This window comes from Falco punctatus (assembly GCF_963210335.1).
Source record: "Falco punctatus genome assembly, chromosome: 2".
Lineage (NCBI taxonomy): Eukaryota > Metazoa > Chordata > Aves > Falconiformes > Falconidae > Falco > Falco punctatus.
The window spans coordinates 114,752,097-114,773,630 of NC_137581.1; the positions used below are offsets into that span (position 1 = coordinate 114,752,097).

At 45.0% G+C, this 21,534-nt stretch overlaps 2 protein-coding genes across 5 annotated transcripts in view; one reads left to right on the forward strand and one right to left on the reverse strand.

The window, feature by feature from the left end:
- The first annotated feature begins 604 nt into the window (after nt 1-604).
- RIOX2 (ribosomal oxygenase 2) lies at nt 605-19,677 on the forward strand. Of its 4 annotated transcripts, none has more exons than XM_080374588.1 (11): nt 611-1,078; nt 4,535-4,970; nt 6,374-6,493; nt 7,689-7,817; nt 10,748-10,851; nt 14,137-14,239; nt 14,906-15,071; nt 15,573-15,661; nt 16,939-17,049; nt 18,341-18,526; nt 18,683-19,677. In XM_080374588.1, the coding sequence occupies exons 2-10, from the start codon at nt 4,539-4,541 to the stop codon at nt 18,500-18,502; spliced, it is 1,416 nt and encodes a 471-aa protein (XP_080230714.1). In that variant the 5' UTR covers nt 611-1,078; nt 4,535-4,538; the 3' UTR covers nt 18,503-18,526; nt 18,683-19,677. The 4 variants fall into 4 exon arrangements, with proteins under 4 accessions (XP_080230716.1, XP_080230714.1, XP_080230715.1 ...); XM_080374589.1 differs by having other exon boundaries at nt 18,887-19,677; XM_080374590.1 differs by lacking the exon at nt 18,683-19,677 and having other exon boundaries at nt 605-1,078; nt 18,344-18,594.
- CRYBG3 (crystallin beta-gamma domain containing 3) overlaps nt 19,324-21,534 on the reverse strand; it is a 94,795-nt gene continuing 92,584 nt past the window's right edge. The window contains exon 22 of the mRNA XM_080374571.1: nt 19,324-21,217. Within this exon, the coding sequence (XP_080230697.1) occupies nt 21,129-21,217 (89 nt within the window). The 3' untranslated portion in view covers nt 19,324-21,128. The remainder of the gene's footprint in view (nt 21,218-21,534) is intronic.

The window sequence follows — 21,534 nt, forward strand, 5'->3', positions numbered from 1 at the left end:
GAAGGAACCGGACTGCAAAACCATTTTCTAGAGAGGGAGGGATTTGAACTGGTATTTTAAGTGTGGAAGGCTCTATTATTTCCCTCTAAACTGTTGACAGAACACAGTCCCCTCTCTCACCTGTCATTGCAAGGTCCTGCTAGTGACTAACTTAAGCCCAATATAACTTTCTACTGACACTAGGCACGCACTGCAAGGCTGCTGAGGTTTCCGACGGGCACCGTCCTCTGGTAGTTCTGCTTCGTATGCTTCAAGGTACCGGTATCTGAGAACAAAACTTCAGTGAAACCTACCTATTTATCTAACATCTTTCAGTGAATGTAAATTAAACCATTAACCGGCATCTTTAATAAAGGCAACTAAAAAAAAAAACCAACTTCTAGAAGTTTTCATGTGCTCAGTGAGGCTTCTAGAGGTTCCTCTGTGGAAGCCTCAGAGGGACTTTGGTCTGGGAAAAAAAATAACCCTGCTGAAGCCCGGGCACTTTCGTGTCAATGAAGTAAAATCTTACACCAAAACTCCACAAGGTTTTGTGTCGTATCTCCTAATTGAATCCATGTAATAATTTTAGTGGAAAAACTGTGTGTATTTCCTATCGGTTTCCAAAAAGGAGCCCTTTTCTCTCTCACATGTACATGCTCAGTAACTTGGGTAGACAAATGAAATATTTTTTTCCACAGGTTACGTTTTCAACTGGTAACCGGTATAAAACTCTGATTTGGGAGTAAAAAAAAAATGAAAAAGTTGACGATAAGTGAAGTTAAATGGCGTGAAAAATCGTCCGCCTTCCGAGCTGCCTCCCTCCCCCTCAGCAGGCAAAGCGTCCGCGATGGCAAACCGCGCTTCTGCACAGCTCCCGGGGGCGGCAGCGCGGCCCCCGCCGCCACAGCGGCAGCCCACGCAGGTTCGGGACAGGGGCCGCCGGAGGAGGTCTCGCCCCCGGCCCCCTCAGCCCCGCCGCCGCGCAGCCTCGGCCGTGCCGCGGCGCCCCGCAAGCGCCACCTCCGTGACACGCTCCCGCCCCGGCCCGGCCGCCATTGCCTGCCGCCGCCTGCCCCGCCCCGCCCGCTGCGGCCCGGTGAGTGCGGGCCGAGCCCCGCGTCTGAGGGGGCCGCGGGGGAAGCGGGGGCTGATGGCGGCGGGGGGAGCGGGCACGGCCGCCGCCCCGCCGGGTTCTGGTCCCCCTCCGCGGGTGCGGGGCGCCTGGCGGCGGCGCCTCGTGGCTGGCTGAGCCGCCGGGGGAGCGGCCGCGGCCGCCGTGCTGTGGGGCGGCGAGGCAGGCCGGGGGCAGGGAGCGCTGCCTGGTGCCTGCTGCGGGCACAGGAGCACAGGTGTCTGCGTTTTTGCCTTCTGGAAAAAACTTAATCGTAGCCTGGTGGAGCCGTGCGGTGAGGGGGAACAGCCGGGGCCATGTGGCCTCAGGACCGCCGCGGCCTTCTTCCCTGCCCGTTGCTTTGGAGGGCGCTGAGCCCACCTGCAGCTGCTGGGCCGCTTTAGAGGCCTGAGCTTATAAACGGGTACCTCTGGTGTGTGAGGTGAAAAATATGGACGTGAAATACCTGGTTCTATGCGAAGCAGGGCCCTGTTCTGTGGCGGTGTTTTTTCCACAAGCCCTGTGGAGAAGGACTTGGGGGTATTGGTAGGTGACTGGGTATGACTGGAAATGTGCGCTGGTGGCCCTGAAAGCCAGCGGTGTCCTGGGCTGCATCAAAAGCCTGGCCAGCAGATCGAGGGAGGTGATTCTGCTCTACCTGCTCTTGTGAGACCCCACCTGGGGTACTGTGTCCCCACCACAAAACGGGGACCTGTTAGAGCGGGTCCAGAGGGCCACCACAATGATCAAAGGGCTGGAACGCTTTTCCTGTGAAGACAGGCTCAGAGATGTGGGCTGGGTCTGCCTGGAGAAGAGAAGGCTCTGGGGGGACCTTATTGCAGCACTTCGATACTGAAATACTGTAAGATGCAGAGAGACTTTTTACCAGGGCCTGTAGCAACAGGACAAGGGGCAGTGGTTTGAAACTGGAGGAGGATGGGTTTAGATTAGACACAAGGAAAAAATTTTTTCGGATGAGGGTGGTGAGGTGCTGCAAGAGGTTTCCCTGAGAAGTCATGGACGCCCTGTCCCTGGCAGTGTTCAAGGCCAGGTTGGACGGGGCTTTGAGCAACCTGATCTAGTGGAAGGTGTCCCTGCCTGTGGCAGGTAGATTGCACTAGGTGTCTGCTTCCAACCCAAACCATTCTTTGGTTCTACAGTTGTAATAACTTAACAAAATGCAACAGAACAGCACACTATGAATAGTACATATCAGAGTTTAACTTTGTGAAATACAGTGTGAGTGAGCTGAGAGGTTGGGGTGATGGATTTAGGTCTGGAATTCAAAACTGGCAATTCAGGGTTGGTTGCATTTTTGTGGCTGGCATTTGGGGGCATCAGTTGTAGATATCAATGCTGGCAGCATCTTCAGGTGTTGCTAGCAATTGGGGACTAATTTTCAGTCTTAATTTTTAAGTATTCCCTTGCGTCATGGAGAACCGTAGCCTGCTGCAGCCAGGAATGTCCGTCCTCTCGGGAAGGTGGTGATGTGGATTCCCTCCTGTAGGACTGAGGTGACTGTAGGTTAGTGTTGAGGTACAGGCTGTCACAGGAACTGCTGATGAAACACTGCCCAGGAGTTAGTGGATCAATGAGGGTGTCCTGCTGTTGGACCAGAGAACTTAGTACTGCATGTAGGTACCAGAACCGGAGTTGTAAGTTTCATGATAAGGGTTCTGTGTAAATAAAAGCATCTTAATAAATGAGAGCATTTACTTTTGGAAGTAAAGCTGTCATTTTTCCTTACAAAGGCACGCTCTACCTCCTCATGTGTTGGCTTCACAAGCTTGCTCAGACATGCCCTGTGTCATTTTGAGTTGGCTGAGCTGACTTAGCAGGCAAGCTGTGGTGCTAAAGGGCTTGGTGTTGGCTCATTGTCAGGATTCTTAGATCTGCTTCTCAGGCAGGCTTTTACTGCTGCCTGGTGCTCTGGGCTACTCTGAGGGGTGAAATGCTGGTGCAGACTTAAGGCAAGTACGTCTGCAGATACTGTGGTGTTAGGCCTACCGTTACTTGATTTTTGCCTTTATTTCCTGAGAACTTGGCAGCTAAACCCTTTGTGAATTAACTTTTTTGTTTTTACATAATGATACACAGCCATATTACCTACCTGGAAAAACAAAGTAAATGACTTCCAACTTTAAATTAAATGACTGTGCTTGGATGAAAGAATTCTTTTTATTCTACATAAACCACAAAGTTTGGTAGCATGGCAGAAAGGAAAGCAGAATCTTACAATTTTAGTTTTTGGTGTAATTGCATAGCATCAACAGAAAGTTCCCTTTCTTATGTAAACTTAGGGTGGCTAAACCTGGGATTTCAAGTATGGAGATCCTGACAGAGGCTGAAATGTGGGCTACTGCTACTGCCTGGAGAGCATCACCAGGTGCCTGGCACTGCTGCATAATTTAGCATGAAATTGTTCCTAGGGTCTGAGGCTTCAAGTAGGTGCCCTTACTTCATGTTCCTAAAACTTGCCTCACCTGCAGGAGAGGAGCCATTTCACGGTTTTTTTCTCACCTTCAGAGGGAGTTTGCTCTGGGTTTTTCTGTTTCTGTGGAAGTTGCTGTGACCCTCCTGCCAACTGAATCATCCTAGCCCACTGAACCCGGTTACATATTCCTTCTTCGCTCACCACAGTCTCTTTCAGTTGGCCTCCCTCCTTCCATGCCACATTTCCCTGTGTTTTCATTGTATTCTTGTGTAGCTCTTAGTGCATGATGTGCTAATGCGAGTGTCCCCTCACTGCAGCCACACTCTTCTCTGTGAGTCCTGCTAAAGCTTTAGTCTGGTAACTGTGCAGCTGTGTAAGCCAGCTTGAAAGGAAAGCTTACCTTAACACACTGCGTACCAGCTAGTGTGCTTAGCTGGTTGGATTCTGCACTTGAAATGCCGTACATCCTCCTCTGTTGTGCTTGGACTGGAAAGTTGTAAGAAGTCTTCACTGTGCTTTTTTCCCCCGCAATGTTAATGCATTTCAAGTGTAATAGGGTACAAGTTTCTGATCCTGTCCCCTCTCTCCACCCCCCTCTGCATGTTGCCATTATATCTCTTAATTTTTTTAAGCAGTTCTTGCTACAGAAGACCAGTCTGCCACAGGTTCTTTGTGTGGCTGGATTCCTGCATCTGTAAAGATCTGTTGTGTAGACATCGGGTTTAATTATGTGGGTTTTAGTATAAAGTCTGGTGTGGGATTTGAGCTTCTGTGAGCAGCGGCTCCCAGTACAACCCTTTGGAGTTTGCTGAGGTTTGAGAGTATTGGAGGCTTGCTGTGGGCTTTCTTTTTTTGCTGCTTGGAGCAAATAGTGAGCATCTGAAAATGGCTGTTCCCAGCATACTCTGATATCCCACTGGGTAAGGCAAGAGGAGCTGCTCTGGGCCTGTGAGCTCTTGAGGTTGTGTTACTGGTTGACACTTTTGATTCTCTCTCCTTTTGAACAGGAACATGCCCAAGAAAGGAGGGAAGCATGCTGAAATGGGAAAAGAAATGCAGGCACAGTGTAAACGAGCAAAGGTGGAAGCGGCTTGCTCTCCGTTGATCATGAATTTTGACAGCCCGGAGAGCCTCTTTGGAAGCTTGATCTCTCCCATCAAAGAGGAGGTGTTTTTCAGGGAGTATTGGGAGCAAAAGCCACTGCTTGTTCAGAGAAATGATCCCTCGCTGGCTGCTTACTACCAGTCCCTGTTCCAGTTGTCAGATCTGAAGGAACTGTGCAGCCAGCGTCTATACTATGGGCGAGATATAAATATCTGCAGATGTGTGAATGGAAAAAAGAAAGTTTTAAATAAAGAAGGCAAAGTGAATTACATGCAGCTGAAGAAGGATTTTGACCAGAAAAAGGCAACAATACAGTTTCATCAGCCTCAGAGATTTAAGGTTGGATTATTTCATTGAATATAATTAATGCGTGGGATACTTTGCTTGAGTTGTACTAGACACAGCTTCATGGCTGTCCCCAGTAAATCCAGGGGAAGTGGCTGACATCAATGACCTGCTGAAATCTACACGTGAACTGTAATTAAGACATGGTTTATACTTTTGCACTGCCCATCATGTTTCGGTGCTCAACTGTAAGAACAAAATCTGACTCATGCTATAACATTAGAAATTCTTTTTTAAAAAATGGCTTTGTCATGTGAAAGCTTAGAAAAAAATAGATGCACAGAATTGATGATTCTGCATCTGTCTACTTAAATTATCCCTTCTGCCCCACTGTTTCCTTGTGCAAATAGGGGCTTTTGCTTTCCTTTAATGGAGGGCAAGGTGTGAAAAATGTGAAATATTTCCAGGATGCTCCACCGTTCTTGCTAATGGATTGGCTTTGAATTGCACCATGGAAGTGTACCAGCCCGTTTTAGCTTAGTGTTCTCTCTGTCTTGTTCTTTTTCATGCCTGTGCAACTTTCATGTATGAGAATGAGGTGGTGGTGTCTGCACAGTTGTGTAAAGGACTCAGATACTTGTGGGTACTTGGATTTAGGTAGTCCTTTTTTTTTGTCCCATGGTGTCAACATTTAATTTGACATTAACTTAAATGTCACAGTTTAACTGTGAAGTGGTCTGTAAGGACCCAAATACGCAGCTGAGTCCCAAGTATAGTGTTGCTGGCTGATCTCAGTTCGGGTGTAGCTATAATGGCCTGTGGCAGGGGCATCTGCAGGTGAAGTTGAAATGTTGCATGGCAGACGCTGAAATCCAGAGCTGGAGCTGAAGCTGTGTAAAGTCTGGTTGAAGCTGCACTTCTGCAGGTCTGGTAGTTGGCATCTTCTGATATGAGAGTCACCGCTTTGGTGCTTTGTCATGTGTTAGATGTGGATGAGTAAAGTTTGTTCTCTAATATACCCAAACAATTGGAGTCACTGGAAAAAGGTCTCTAACCCTTGTATGCTGTCTATGATACTAGCCCATATAATCAAGTCCTGTGTGGTTTTTTATGTGTCTTAATATGTTTTGCTGTTCGTGGGATGATGGGTGGTTTATTTTCCTGTGTTTTTTGCAGCCTAAAAATGGTACAGGGAAGAGAACAAATGTCAACACAATGTTGTGGCACCAGACTTCTTGCCTTACCAGTTCCCTTCACAGCGGATCTCCTTTGGGTCTACAGTGCTTGCTTTCAGGAGAAACATTCATACACAGCATCCGCCTTTGCATCCTCTGTCTCCTTGTGAGGATGTGATCATTCTCCAGAAAAACCTCGCAAGCAACAGGGAGGCTGTGGGCGCGGCGGCGGTCTGGTTTGGCTGAGCTCTGCCGTAATAACAGGGTTGTTTCTTTTTGAAGGAGGAGCTGTGGAAGATTCAGGAGAAGCTGGAGTGCTACTTCGGGTCTCTGGTTGGGTCGAATGTTTACATTACTCCCCAGGGGTCGCAGGGCCTTCCCCCTCACTACGATGATGTTGAGGTAGGACAGCACAACCTTGTCTGTGAAACTGTGCAGGCTTTTGCTCGTGGCAGTGGATACCTGCATGTGCGCTATTTCACCCCATCTCTTTTGTAAAATAACTTCCTATAGTAAAATGTTTTTTCCACTGAAAACATAACGGTAATTGATTGCAAGTGTTTCTTTATAGTTGTTTTTCTTTTACAATTTTACTGAAAAGGTATTAATAGTAATATCTAATGGTAATTTAATGTAAAGTGTGTTTCCAGACCTGGTATATCCATTAGATGAAAAGAGAATTTGTTTTCCCAGCTGCAGAAGCTTTCTAGGACCTTTTTTCGTTTTCCCTTCATTCAGACCCCCAAGAATCTGGAAGTCCTTTTTCCTTCACTAAGTACTTGTTCTTTCTCCAGCTGGACAGTGAAAGCAGACTGACTGTGCTGATTCCCATTTGCTGGTCCTGCTGTTTTTAGGAAGTTACTGGTATGATGAAGTCCTGTGGTCCAAATGCGTTTTAAATTAGCTTCTGAAAGAAACATTTAAATAGGCACTGTATTAAAAAAAAGTTGGGCTATCCCACTTAAAAAGTCCCCTTTATATGTGTTTTTAGCTTTGTATTATTTTTGTTTCCATTAAATACATCTGGAGTTTCATCTTCCTTATGCTTGTTCAGCAGCTCTGCAGCCTGTGTGTTCCAGTGTATGTCATCAACCCCCAGCTGACAGCATCCCCTAGAAGTTTCTGATGGCCTGTTTGTTGGTGCATGGTGATAAGACCTGAAATTTTGTTTGGCAGGCTTTACTTTCAAGTTAGTTGTCTGGGACTTAATGTAAATCACTGGAGAGAAACTGGGGTTTCCAGTTGCCTGCCTTAGGATAAACCAGATCACACTTCACAACTCCTCTCTGTTGTCTCCAAGTAGAGCCTAAAGAAATAGTTCAGATGTAAATTTCTGCATTGTAGACATCTGAAAAATAATATGAGGAATCTTGTTTGCCATGCTGTGGAGTAGGTGAGAGCAGAGGGTGTGAAATCTGTTTCTTCTGTTGTCAGAAAGGCCGGCCGCCTGTGTCACTTCTGTTTGCTTTCTGTCCCTGGTTTCTGGCATGGTTTCACAGACTTTCCAAGTCAGGAGAGGGTTTAAAACTTCTGATAGGTTGGATGTGTGAGAGGCAGCAGGGCTTCCTTACTCATTTTCATTTATGACCTTTTGCAGGTGTTTATTCTTCAGCTCGAGGGCGAGAAACATTGGCGACTCTATAAACCAACGGTGCATTTAGCTCGGGAATATAATGTTGAATCAGAAGATAGGATTGGGAATGCCACACATGAATTCACGTTGAAGGTATTATAACTGAATTGCTGTATGTGGTCTGGGCTGTGATTGCCAGAAAAGTAGTCATGTTTAAAATGCTTATTTATTGAAGACAGTATTCTGAATGATCGTGGTTGTGAAATTGAGGGGAGGGTTGGCACACAAAACACTCTGAACACAAGAAATTTGGGTGATAGTTGTCCAACCTATCATTTTTCAAAGGTATCCTTTGCTTTAGTATTTAAATAATGGACCAAGAAACCAGTTATTTCTGGAAATTCTCCAGTATTCTCCAAGTTAGGCACCCGGACTCCTGGATCGTGTTTGCAGAGTTGTGTGCAGAAAAACCACTGGGTTCATATATGGTTATGAAACATTTTTGTGCTTCTGCGTGCTCTTTATAATTCGGCTAATTCTTCTGTGCACTAAGACTTACTGCTTTACTGAAGGCTGTCACTGTTCTAGTGCATTAGATTTAAATATTTATTCTTGGCTGATAAACAAAAGCATTAACTCAATCCCATATTAACTCACTGTATTAATTTTATTTTTCTTTTTCCAAACCTGAAAATCAAGTGTTTGGCTGTTTTTTTGGAATAGAAAGAGCACTTCACGAAGGTTGATGAGTGCGGCCCCTTTGACAGCAGGGTGTCTGGTACTTGCCCCGTTCCATTTTACGTACTTGTGCTTTTTGAAGCAGGTTATTTACTCAGCAGCCAGCCCTGCTCAGTGTTGGAAGCCTCATTAGTTTCCCTGCCTTGTGGCCTGTTGTAGGGCCGCTCTCTGGAAGGTCTCCGCTCCTCCCGGTGCTCAGACCTGCCTTTGGGTGTAGATAGTTTATGGTGTGACACACTGGATGTGGTACTGCCATCACTAGCTGTGTAGTCTCACAGGTGATAATACTTGGTTGTCATGATGTGTTGGGTGATGCAAAGACTAGCAAATCACAGTTCCCTTTTTAATTTCTGGAACATTTTGGGCTGGAATTCAATGGTTTTGATTTTTATGGAATTACGATGTATTCCGCTAGCCGTTTTACTGACATTAGCTGAGTTAAAATACTGGCTTCTGAAAAGGGCTTAAAAATTATCCAAGTTTTTAATTTCTTTTTCTTCTGTTTGATGTTCTTCACTTCCTGTGACCCATTTCTTCCAGGTGGCTGCTGTCAGATTTTGGTTGTCTGTCTGGAGCTGTCTGTGACAGGGATGCTGTCAGATGACTCTTACTTCCTCCCTAAACATCCTTCTAGAATATTTCTTTTATCCTGTTTTGCATTTCTGTCTGCAGTCTGCCATCCTTGGGCAGTTTAGAGCACATGGACCAGTTCGAGATTATATGGGTGGTGTTCTCCCTTCCCACCAAAACCTGCCACCAGAGAGCAAAGGCATGCTGGTTTCTGTGTAAGGTCCCAAGCCGCAGTGTGACTTGGTGATGCTGTGACGGGCTGTTGGCCATGGCTGGTTTGTTATTGCTGTCAAGCCCAGAGCTGATTTGGTAGCTGGCTATCTAGGCACCTTCATGTATGATTTTCCATTTAATTTGCTGGTACTTCTCCCTTGCCTGCCCCTCCTTCCTGTGATTCAGAAGTGAGAAGGTGGCAAAGTGATCAGATCCACATCGTCTCTTGTCAAATGCCCTCTCCTGTCCCAGCTGGGGTGTTGCTAGCCGGAGTCTGTGAAGATTCTGATTATTTTAATTGAAGAGTGTTGTGTTTACTGGCTCATGTGAATGATGTTGATGAGACTGTCTAGCAGAAAAGGTGAGCAAGGGCTGGGCTTTGCAGCAAAGACTGCTCTGGAAAATCATGATCCCAGCTTCTTTGTGGTAGGCATGGGGTGCTACAGCATGAACTATTTTTTTTGCAGACTAGTTTGTCATCACTCTGGTAGGTGTTCAGGGCTCTTCCCCTTGCCCTGTGTGACCCTCCCTCCAGCTTGTTTTCTTGCTGTGGATGTGAAACATAGGAAATGAGGAGAATTCAAAATAATCTTGGTTAGTGTAGTCCCTGCACTGTTAAGGAAGACAGTTTGTTAAAGGCAGAGAGAGGCTTGCTTCAGAACAAGTAAATTGTACATAGCTCATCTGTGATGCTTTACAGCTTGTTATAAATGGATGAAGAGACTTGATCTTGCAGAGTCCTGTGAAGCCTCATACTCTAAAGAGACCTTTCGACTCAGTGAAAAATCAGGTACTATTCACTTGAAAAAAATCTGTGTTAGACAGCTGGTAGGCTCTTAGAAGTTGGTGATGTGACCAGATTTAAGGAATGGTAAAATGAAAATGGAATCAAATTTCATCATTGTTGCTTTATGAATTTTTCTCTGTGACCGTGCTATTCAACGATATAGATGTTTATAGAAGCCTTGGAGGCAATTTCATGTGCTTTGCACTTCTGTCTTATCTTGACTTTCCTAATCTAAATTTTTACCAGTGTGGAGATTTAATTTAGATAGGTGAGAAGAAAGATAGGGAGGAGGAAGGCTGTACTTGTTTTTTAAGTGTTTTAACTGAAAATTTCAGACAACAGTGTTGTAAAATTACTATCTTTATAGAATTTTTGGCTCTTTGGAATACTGACCTTTTATTTTGATGTGATCTGACCAAATTCACATTGCACTGCTCCTCTGCTAGCCTGCTGTGTTGTCAGCAGGTTCATCTCGGCTGCTTCTTTGTCCCCTTCATGCAGTTGGGTTGGAGTGTGCATGTTCTATAATGTTAAAAGCTTGCTTCATGTTTTCAGACAGGTGTACAGAAGATGCAGTAAGTTGGAAAGTTTAAGGTGTTAGACTTCTGGCTTAGAGTGCTTTACTTCAATGACGTGTACAGTGGAGGATCTCTTTATTTTGTAATTTTAAAGAATGTCAGTCTGTCTGCTCAGAGGGTATTTTCTCTATTTTTTGACTGCGATAAGGTTTGACCAGGTGCCCTAAACGTATCAGTTCTCTTTCATTTTCTTGCAGCCAGGTGACTTACTGTACTTCCCAAGAGGGACTATTCACCAAGCTGACACTCCTCTTGGCATCTCCTATTCCACACATGTGACCATCAGTACCTACCAAAACAAGTAATTATTCTTTTTGTTTTGTTTTGTTTGTTTCTTTGTTTTAGTATGGCTTTTCTGAAAATGTCTTTTGCCAGATGGTGTGTGTGTACAGTACAAACCTGAAACAGATGTTTTGAAGAAGTGATGTCCTGTTTCTTAAAAAAACAAACAAACCAACCACCTTTTAATGAGCTTGGCTTAGCTCTTTTCTGTGTTCATTCTATTTAGCTCTTGTGTGGTTTGTTTTTGTGTGGGTAACACAGGGATTGGGCATGTCACCTTCCCCCTAGAGATGTGCTGACATGGAATATATGTAGGTACCCCACTATTATATACGTGCCCTGCTGTTAGTAACAGAATCTAAGCCAGTGTTTAGGTAGCAGTAATTGAAAGTTTGGGGTTTGGGAGAAGGAAGGGAGGGAGAGCCTTGTTGTTTAAAGCAGCCTGTTTACTAGGTTTTCATGCAGCAAGCTTGATTGCTTTTTAATTGGTTATTTTATTATTTACCAGCTGTAGACTTTAATGTGGAGCATGTTACAACTGCAGACTCACTGTTGCATTTTAAAAAAAACAACTCTTACCACTGGCTGAAGTTACTGTTCATTTCATAACCCAGATAGTCACTGAGTTACTCCTTTCGACATGTTTCCTCCTACTTTTGATAGTCGCCCACAGCTATTCTGACAGACTAGCTACGAATTCTTCCTTTGCAAGTGTTTTCTACTTATCTGTGTTTTTCATCAACTACCCCCTGCATGCAAGTCAGATTTCCTTCGACACATGTCTGATACTGATGCCCACTGAAACATTGGCATCCCACAGGGAAATGCTGCTGCCACCTAATCAGCTTCTCAGGTGCTGGGTTTAGAGTCATTGGCCTGAGTTAGGAATTGGGAAGTATTTCTACTAGCCGCAAAAGAGGGCAGAACAAGTCTGGGCCTGTTCAGGATGGTTGTAAGATGAATCTCTAACCACCAGCTGTACCATTCTGGAAGCCCAGGGTGCCAATACGGCTGGTAACTCTTGACATGGCCAGTCCTCCCAGTTGGAGAGAGGGTTAAGATGAAGACGCCTAGAGGTGTGAGTCTTCATAAAAGTTGGCTTCAGCTGATTTTAATTTACACTCGTGTTCTATTCTTCTATTCAGAAGGCACCCCCCCAAAAAAAACCCCCAAAACCTGTTTTCTGTTTGATTGCTGTGGCAAAGAGTGTTTGACTTCATTTGTTACGCAGAAGGCAATATTAGTGCTGAGCCCTTTGGCAGGATTGATGCTTATTCAGGGTGAGCAGTGAGGAGTTTAGTAGCGAGGGATTCTCCTGTGTTCTGCTGCCTTCTGTGTCTCACCACTTCCTGGTGCTTCTCTCTCCCCTGGTTTAGTGAACTGAACAGACAGAAAAGTGACACTAGAAGTGGGTGGCTTGTTGGTGGAGGCTGGGCTGGAGTGATGTTTTACTGACTGGGGTGCAAGGAGTCCTCCTGAGCGCACAGGACGGGGTTTGTCCAGCTTGATCTGGACAGAGTTACCGGTCAAGTAGTGTTGGGGAGGTGTGAATTGGGTTCCTCGTAACAGGGTGGCTGGAGACCTGACAGGCTTGTGTGGGGTCAGTGCAGTTTCTCCATGGCTGCCTAATGCCAGCCCACTGCTTTCCTTGAGAAGCGGAGCTGCCAGGGAGCATGTTCCCTGGACACTGTCAGAATGAGGAGAGGAAAAAGGAAAAGCTTGAAGAGTGCTGTTCTAAGGATAAAAAGTAGAATCGTCATCCATTAAGGTTATTGGTAACAAAGTGTGAGAGCCTGCCTCTTCACCTGCTTTCAGCAAGCACAGGTAAAAGGAGCAGCAGTCCTGATAGAGTCTGGTATTTTGATTTGGCTTGTAGCTGGAAGTATGCTCTGGAAGTGTTTCCTTGGAAAATTGAAGAGAACTCATTGAAAATAGCTGTCCTTATTACGGAGGATGTTTGGACTTGTGAGTGCTCTGGAAGCAGCATGTGCAGAAGGAGCTGGGAGGGGGGTAAGTGCTGGTGGAGGTGGAACTTTCAGGGATTTTTAGGCACCCAAGACAAAAGGGGCTCTGCTGTGCGCTGGAGGATGGTTCCTCTGGGCCAGATCCCAGGACGCAGAGAAAGGGGTTTGTGTGTGTGAGTTCATTATAAGCAGGGCAGTTTGGAAAAGCAATGAACAGCCGAAGATAGTTGCTGGCAGATGGAGATTGGGGGCAACAGAAAGGAAGCAGTAAGAAATATGTCTAATTCTGTTTAAAATCAGCCAGGGTCCTTCCCTCCCAAAGTATAGCAGACAGTAGAACACTTAAGTGGAGATGATAAAAAAACAACAAAAAAAAGACTAACAAGTCATATTTTTGTTCCTTTTTTAAACTGAAGTAGTGTCTAGAGATCAGTGCTGCAAACAGGGAGTGCTGAGGGAGGGCAGGAGCGGAGGGTGAAGTGTTCCTTGGAGGACAGGCCCTGCTCTGCTGCCTGCCCTAGCTGGGTGGGATTCTGCTGGCAGCCTTGGGTGCTGGGCGCTTGCTTGCCCATTAAACCAGCCTCTGAGGATGAGGGGGAGAAGTGCCTGTTCCTGATGAGGTTGACTCAAGCTAGGCAAAGAAGGTGCAGGCAGTAGCCCTCCCTCCCCTCTTCTAGTTTATTCTTGAACTCAGGGAACAGAGATTAAAGGCCAGTTTTGGTTGTTTTTTTGTTGTTATTTTTTTTTTTTTTAATGTAGCTAAGAATGGGGATTTAACACATGAAAGACACCTACAAGTTGCCTGTTAGGAATCATTAAAAACCCTGTAGAGATAGGTAGGGGTCTTGTTCTTGGTATCATAATTAAGTTTGTAGATGCCACGTTGGATTTGGTAACACTGGGTACATTTCCTCCGTCGGTGTATGTGTCCCAAAAATGCCTCTTAAATGCCACCAGCCTCACGCACGTCGTTGTGTGCAGTGAGGCCGCCGCACGTACGTGCGGTTGGACAATAATGGCCACAGTAGGAATTGCTTACGTACTGAGGTCAGCTTTAAGCTGGATCCACTGGTAAATGGAAGGATCTGAATCAGAAGAAACTGGACCATTCTTAAGCCAATTCCTTCCCTCTGTAGGAGCACCACTGACCTGAGCCTAGTGAGGACACAGCTGAGAGGAGTGAGTTATTGCATGAAACTACAGAGCGCTAATGGAAGGGCCAAAGGCACAAAGCAGATGTGGCATCGGAGCACTACATCTCCAGCCCTTGACATGGGTTAAGATGACTGTTTTCTTTCAGTGCAACTATTTTAGCAATTTTCTTTCTTCCTGTCCTTTAGCTCTTGGGGAGATTTCTTACTGGATGCAATTCCTGGCCTTGTGTTTGAGACAGCAAAAGAAGATGTGGCGCTGCGGACAAGCATACCAAGGCAACTGCTTATGGTAAGTAGGTGGGATTAAGGGAATAATAGTGTATCCAGCTGAAACTGCACCACTGAGGCAAGCATATATCTTGTTGATATGCTTTGAAAGCTCAGTGCAGTGGCAGTGTCTTGCCTAGCAGCACAACCACTTCTTTTGAAGTCTTCAGGATGACGGACCGTTCTGAGGTTTGCTCCATCTGAAGCATTGCCTAGTCCATCGCGCTGCCTTTCTTTCATATCACATTGTCCTTGTGTGGCTTGTTTCCTTCTAAAAGTGATGCTACTTGCTTTGAAGCTGTCAGGCAGGCATAGTTCCTGTCAGGCCAAGCTTTTGAATATTTAGAACTTCACAAAGCTGTAAATTGTTCCGTGACCTCTTCATGGTCGTCCAGCTGTGCTGCTGATCAGCTCACTGGCATGCAGAAGGAAAGAGTCTGTCTTTCAATGACACTTGCAAGTCCTTTGGCATTGCAGGTAGCTCCAGAGTGAGGGAACGTGAGCATCAGTGTGGTGTGTGAACAGCTGGTGGGGAATGTGTAAAAGAAACAAAGTGTGTTGTTTTTGGGAGTAAATGTTACCCTTTGCAAAAATAAAAGTGTGTCCAGACTTTCCCTGCTTTACTGTACCTTTTTAGGCTAGTGTGTTTAGCTTCAATTAATGTGAGAGCAACTCTGTGAATATTTAGCAGGTAGAGGTAGCTGACTCGGCAAAAAAACTGAGTAGTCTTTTGAGAAGGCTTGCAGACCGTCTGGAAAACACCATTGAACTGAGATCGTCTGACATGAAGAAGGATTTCATTATGAACCGGTTGCCACCTTGGTTGGGATGTAACTCTGACCCTTTGACTCCAGGTAGACTTTGAAGTTACCAAACTGGCTGACGTGGTAGAGGTGTTGCCAACTCTGCCTCTTATGACTTTGGTGGTTTATGGTGGGTGAAGATCGTAGCCTGGCACCAGCTGTGTGTTGTGCTAGGCAATATGGGTGAATTTGCACACCTTGGTTAATTCCGTGTCTAGTGGAAGAGACGTGTGTCTCTGAGTGAAATAAAGGTTGTCCTACACTGAAATCAGCAGCTTTAATAAACTGCTGTGTACTGAGAGTATTTAACTGGTAGATTTTTATGCTTTAGCTTGCTATTACAGCTATTTGTAGACTGTAAAGGTGAGAGAATTAAAAAATCTCGCTCTAACTACACTTCCCCACCCCTGGGTTTGACAACATGTGGCTGTTGAAACCTAGGTTAATAAAAAAATCTGGCCACAGAGAGTGGGTAGTGCACGGAGGGCTCGGTTTGCACTGTTTGTTTGTCTGGTTTTCTTCCTTTCTAACCAGCAACTTTTTTGTCTCTAGGTGGGAAACTGCCAAAAATAGATAGCCAAATCAGACTGCAGTTTAGAGATCATGCTATCATTACAGTGGAACCAGATCAAGAGAATTCTGTGAGTATAACAAACCACCCTTGTGTGCTCGGGGTGGGAGTGCGAGCGCGAGCTGTGTGAGTTGTTGCTCTGTTGAACTGCTCTAACAGGGTTGTGCAGTTACACGTAGTTGGATCCTGCATCCCATTTGCGTTCGTCGGGAGATCGCGGGGTGGTTTGTTGTTGAGCGGTGATATGGCACACTCTTGCCTTCTGGAGGGCAGCTACAGAAGTAAATTTGGTCTGTGATTCTGCATGGTAGATGCATGGTTTTTATCTGAGGTTAGAAGAGATAGAGCATTATAGCTGCTGAATGGCCTCCGTAGCTCTTGAAAATGGATTTATTTTATTTTCAATTCTTTAAGAGCATGAATAAATTATAAAATCACGTTCCCTAGAGAGAGAATTCTCTTGGTTGCAGCTGCTGCTGACTGTGCTGCATTTAGTCTTCACTCCCAAGTTACCTTAAGTGGGTGCCAGTGGCACTACTAAGTTGCCACTTAGTCGCATCCACAAAATCGATGCTGACATCCTGGGATTGTGTTGTGTTCAGACTGCTTCTTAGCTATGAAGGTTTATTAGTATGAAATTGTAGAAGTGCTTTTTGTTGTCTTAATTTACAAAAATTTACAAAAGAAAAAAAAAAGGCAGGGATGGGCACAGGATGTACATTGTGCAATTCTTTTTGCACAAGTGAAATGTTTCCCTCCAAGAAAGACATACTGCGATTTTCTGATTTTTCTCTTCTGTTTTGTTTGTATCCATACTGCTGTGAGACTGCGTAGGTTTTGGAAACTTTTTTTTGCAATTTTTTTGCTGCCTTGCCTTCTGATGTCATACAGGTAAACCCTGAATGCTAGCACACATGCAAGGCTTGTGTCCACAGTTTCACTGTGAGACCTGCCCACAGAACCTTGAAGTGGTTCGTGCAGCCTTGACCAAGGAATAACAGGCACTTGAATTTTAAGACAGATGTGTATCAGAATGGAAATCTATTGCTGCACACTCGTTCATCAAGACTTTCTTGTGCACAACTGGCCTGTTTTCTCTGCAGCACCAGGCCTGTGAGCCTAGTAGAGGCAGTACTAAGGCAGAAGATTATAGGGCGGAAAGAAATTTTCAGAGATGTTTTGAAGACTCCCTTATTGCTGTAGCAGATGACTGTTGGCTCATTCAGTTAGGGAGGTGAATTGCTGTAACAGTGGACTCCAGAATTACGGAGCTAACGCTGTCACCTGACTGAGATGGCGTTGAGGGTATGGATCACATGTAACAGTTTTCTTCCTGCTGTCTTTCAGGATGAAATTCGCAGAGAGATGGTTTATGTGTATCATTCTTTAAAGAACAGGAGAGAAACTCACATGATGGGGACAGAAGACGATGCTGCTGGCGAGGAGGGCACATTGCAGGTTGGTTCCCACAAACACACCCCAAAACCTGCCGTGCCCTGGTGGGTTTCACTGCATTTGCTGAGCCTGAAGGAGGTGGTAGCAGGGGCCTGGGTGCTGCTGTGTTCCTCAGCACCCGCAGCGTTTCTGCCCATCCCCTGCACACCCAGATGAGCTGAGGCTGGAACACAGAGGCAGTCATTAGTTGAACTATGTAATCTCATGCTTAATTAATAGGATTTCTTGCACGTGCCTTACGTCCTGTCTAGCAAAGCTACTGCAGTGGCTGGAATAGCTTCCATGTCCTTTAGCATATCCTTTACTAAGGCTGCTGGACACATTGGCATATGTCCAGTCGTAGCAGGGACTGCTGTGCCTCATGCGCGATGTTCATGCCACGGTGGGTTTTGTAGCCACGAGAACATACCACAGAAGGGTGCTCATTTTAGGGTGGGGTGGGTCAGCATTGGGAGTAAAGGGTTAACTCTTACTGAAATGTGAGGAGGAAACTTTTTATATTGTTAATAATGCTGCAGATGAACCATTTGCATTCTTAACTCCGTGCTTTCGCTCCAATTCTAAATACTCCTGAAGAGTGGCTGTGAGCTCTGGGACGTTTTGTTTGACTTTACGAGGGTAAGGTGCTCACTTTTAGGTCTGTGACTGGAAGCGCTGGAATACAGGTCTGCACAACTACCCCCCAGAGAGGCAGACCAGAGCACAGCCTGCTCTTGTCCAAGTAATTACAGCAAGGCTTTTTGCCAGGCGGTTACTTACCTTTTAAGGTAAATCTCATCAGTCCTCTAGAGTAGAGAATGCTGGTAGCTGAGGTTGTGCACTGGCACCTGTACAATGTGTGCAAAGCCCAGACAACACCGTCCTGCCCTTAGAAGACACCATGGGAACGGAGGTCCTCTGGGGTTCTGTCAAACTGTGTCTGAAGACTGCATGTGGCAGAAACAAACTTGTATGACCTTCCAAAAATAATGGGGAAGGTTTGACAGGAGCGTAAATTTTAAAGTTATTTCACTCTTCAGTGTGGAATCTGCATGAGGAAGCCACACACCTTAAGCCTCCCTACCTTACAAGGCATGCTAGAACACGTAAGAGATTTCAGCTATTTTTTGTATTAAGAAAGGTGGCAGGGTAATACTGCACCTTTGGAGAATGCTCTCAGAAATACCACTGTAATGTGGAAGAGGAGTTTTACCTGCTGATCAGTACCTACAGCCTAACACACTGTTGTGTAGTAGGGGAAACTGCACTTAGCTGATGGATTTAAAAAAAAAATATTTTTTTTTTCCCCCCACAGCAGACTCATGGACTGCGGTTTCCTTTGTCATACTTGGATGCGCTGAAGCAGATCTGGAGAAGCAGCACCGTTAACGTTAAAGAGCTTAACCTTACCTCAGATGCGGAGAAAGAAAACCTTGCCTTGTCGCTGTGGACTGAATGTCTAATTGAAGTTATTTGATGCTTTTGTGACTTAGTTGCTCCTGTAAGTACTACTTCTGGCCATTACGCGTCTCTTGAGAGAAAGGCTTATTAAATGACTTTATCCATCCAGCCTTTGGTTCGTAGTGCTGTCCACAAAGCACTGCAATACACATACTTTGCTACTTTCTGGTGCCAAATGTTACTTTTCTTTCCTTAGCTTTGGGAAAATGGGCATCGGGAGAAACAAGTAAGCCCCTCATGGAGCTATGGCTCACTGGCTGAAGTTACTCGTAGGAACACTGGTGCTGTGCTATCCCCTGTCCTCTGGCTGTATGCCTGGAGGGGTGGACATCTAAGGGTACGCATACGGCAGGCTCCAGGACCTTGTGCAAAACCCAGTAACTTGGGTTTTCATTTGTAGAGTTCACCAGCAAGAAAACCTGTTTGCACCGAGAGAAACAAAAGCTGCTCAGCAGAAGCTGTGTATGTTGTTTGCCGAAGGGGCCAGACTTTGCCCAAGAACACCCCTTTCCTCTCAGATGCTGCCACCACTGGAATAAAACCCAAACAACAGTATTAATAGTATTTAACCTCGACCTCCCCCAGCACCAATTTAATATGAAAGTAACCCAAGCCTGTGACCGGAATCTGTATCTTCAGTGCTCACTCCAGTGGGTTTTGATGGGAGTAGTATGGTTATTTAAATACTTGAATGTCGACATTTAATATACAAACTAATGTAACAGCACAGTCAGAGTGCTTACTCCTTTTTTGTCCATTTGAAGGGAAATATTTTACTGGAATGTGCCTGACTATTGTTGTATTTAGTCTGTTAAAAAAAGAAACCAACAAGCAAAATGTTTCTCCTAAAAAATATTTTATACAATTAAAATACACATGCTTAGCATTTTACATTCAAGATCTGTTAAGTACAACAGCCTGCTTTACTTTGTTATATAACACTGACACACCAAACATGATCTAGTCATTCCTGGTTGAGAAGACTAAAACTTTCAACACAGCCTTTTAAAATTTCATACACATGTAGAACACTTGCTATACTGACTGGCTTACATAAAAAAAGCTAAACATGTGTTTAGTTGGAAAAATATATACATACATTTGAAGATCTGTTACTTAAAACAGCAGATTTCTGATAAATTTTGAACGTAAAATAGTAAGTGCAAGTAGATATGTTTGTTTTTTGTTTTTTTTTTGTTTTTTTTTTTTTTTTTTTAAATAGTATTATATAGAACTCCATACAAAAATAGACATCCATATATTTCATTTCTGTGGCAAACTTCAGGTTAAGTGTTTTTATTTGCTTGGGGATGAATCCTGTTTGAATGCACAACTGGAATAGTTAACAGCTTTTGGAAACTAAAATACCTGTCTTTAGCTAACTTAAACTTTTTAAATAGTTCTAGAAATACATACCCTGAATATACAAATAAGGAAAAAAACCCCCGATATTTTCAATGAAGTACATTAATTTAGCGATGCTGAAATCAAATGTAGTTACCAGTGATCTAAGGGACTCCTCTTCGTGTCAGGTGTTGGCAGCCCTACACATCTCTGCAGCTCCGCCTCGAGTGAGGGCTGGTGGCACAGTGCTGAGGTCGAGGAACATCCTCATCCTCTGCGCCGAGGTGTATGTGCTGGGGTGAGCCACAGCAACGGGAACATGCAGTCACGCTGAGCTTGTAACGTTAAACAAGTGTTGAAAGGGAGGCTGCTAGCACCTTTGAAAATACCTACTAGGGTGAATTATTTTCTGAAGGAAGACATGATTTCAAGACCAAATTACATTGTATTAAATTAATCTATATACATCAGAACAAAATACAGCTAGAGTTAAAATCGTCACTGCTCTAAGTGTAGCTAGCCCTTGCAGAGGCCTAGCCTGACCCAGGCCCGTGTATTCTCTTCTGATACATGCACATACGGCTCCATGTTCAAGGTGATCTTCAGTGATAACTCACGATTTCACGGGTTGGAAACAGGCCGTGGGTCAGCAAGACCAGTTCCTGACTCTGGCAGTCCGGTAGGGTTAAAACAACTGAAGACAAAGGCCTACCAGCAGCGGCAGGGCTGAGAGGCAGGTTTTCTGTTGCCTCATTTCACATGCTGAGCTGGTAATTCCAGTTCAGAGTTGTCTTTATGAACAAAATAAATTGCATTTTAGCAAGAGATACGATTTGAGCCTCAGGATCGCTTGAAGCCAAAACGGTTTCACTCAGGCCATAGAAGTCCAACTCAACCTTTTCCAGGCTCATCAGTGCATTCGTTCTTCAGGGAGCTGCTTCCCTCGGTCTGAGAGGAAGGCAAAGACAACATTTCTAAAGAGCCTCTCCCATATTGCTTCTTGTGGCTGACAACCTGCAAACCCGATGTCTAGTCTTTTGCCTTTACTGTTAATACTTCAGATGACAAGTAACAGTGACTTTCATAAGAACGGCCTCTAAGAATCACCTTCCTCGCAGGAAGACAACCTCCCATCTTCCGCATCCGTGCAAAATTCAGTTGGTTTAGAGTTGGTGCTCGGTACCAAGAAAAGGAGAGAGGAGCTGTTGCTTAAGGTTCCAGTGGTGTGTGACTTCAGTAGTTGTTTTCCCCCTCCAGGTGTTTACCCACACAAGGTCCATCTGTGTGGCGGGTTTTACTCACAGTATTTCAATATCCCATTTTTGTGAACATTTGTCGTCTATCGGCTGATTCATAACGATGTGATTCTTGTCATAGTAACTGCCTCCTTAAAAACAAAATCACAAAGGAAAAAATTTAAAAAGAAATACTCAGAAAAGTTTACACATCATCTTTAGTAAGTGTGACTAAGTAGGAAAACCAGCTGAACAACAGAACTTCGATGAGGTTGGGGGCTGGTGTCTGCCCCGCTGCCTCTGTGTGTTTGTCTCCTTCAGCCACTTGCCAGCTCGGGCTCGGAGGGGCTCCGCACCACGCACCACAGACCTCACACGTACCTCTGGGCAGAGGCAGCACCTCTGAAGATTCTGCTTTTGGCAAATATACTCGGATACTGAGCTCCCACTACGTGTCTGGATGGTTGTG

Coding starts and splice junctions, on each gene's coding strand:
- RIOX2 (XM_080374588.1), top strand. CDS start 4,539: ATGCCCAAGAAAGGAGGGAAGCATGCTGAAATGGGAAAAGAAATGCAG. Junction 7,818..10,747: donor CACATGAATTCACGTTGAAG/GTATTATAACTG, acceptor ATTTTCTTGCAG/CCAGGTGACTTACTGTACTT. Junction 17,050..18,340: donor GCGAGGAGGGCACATTGCAG/GTTGGTTCCCAC, acceptor TTCCCCCCACAG/CAGACTCATGGACTGCGGTT.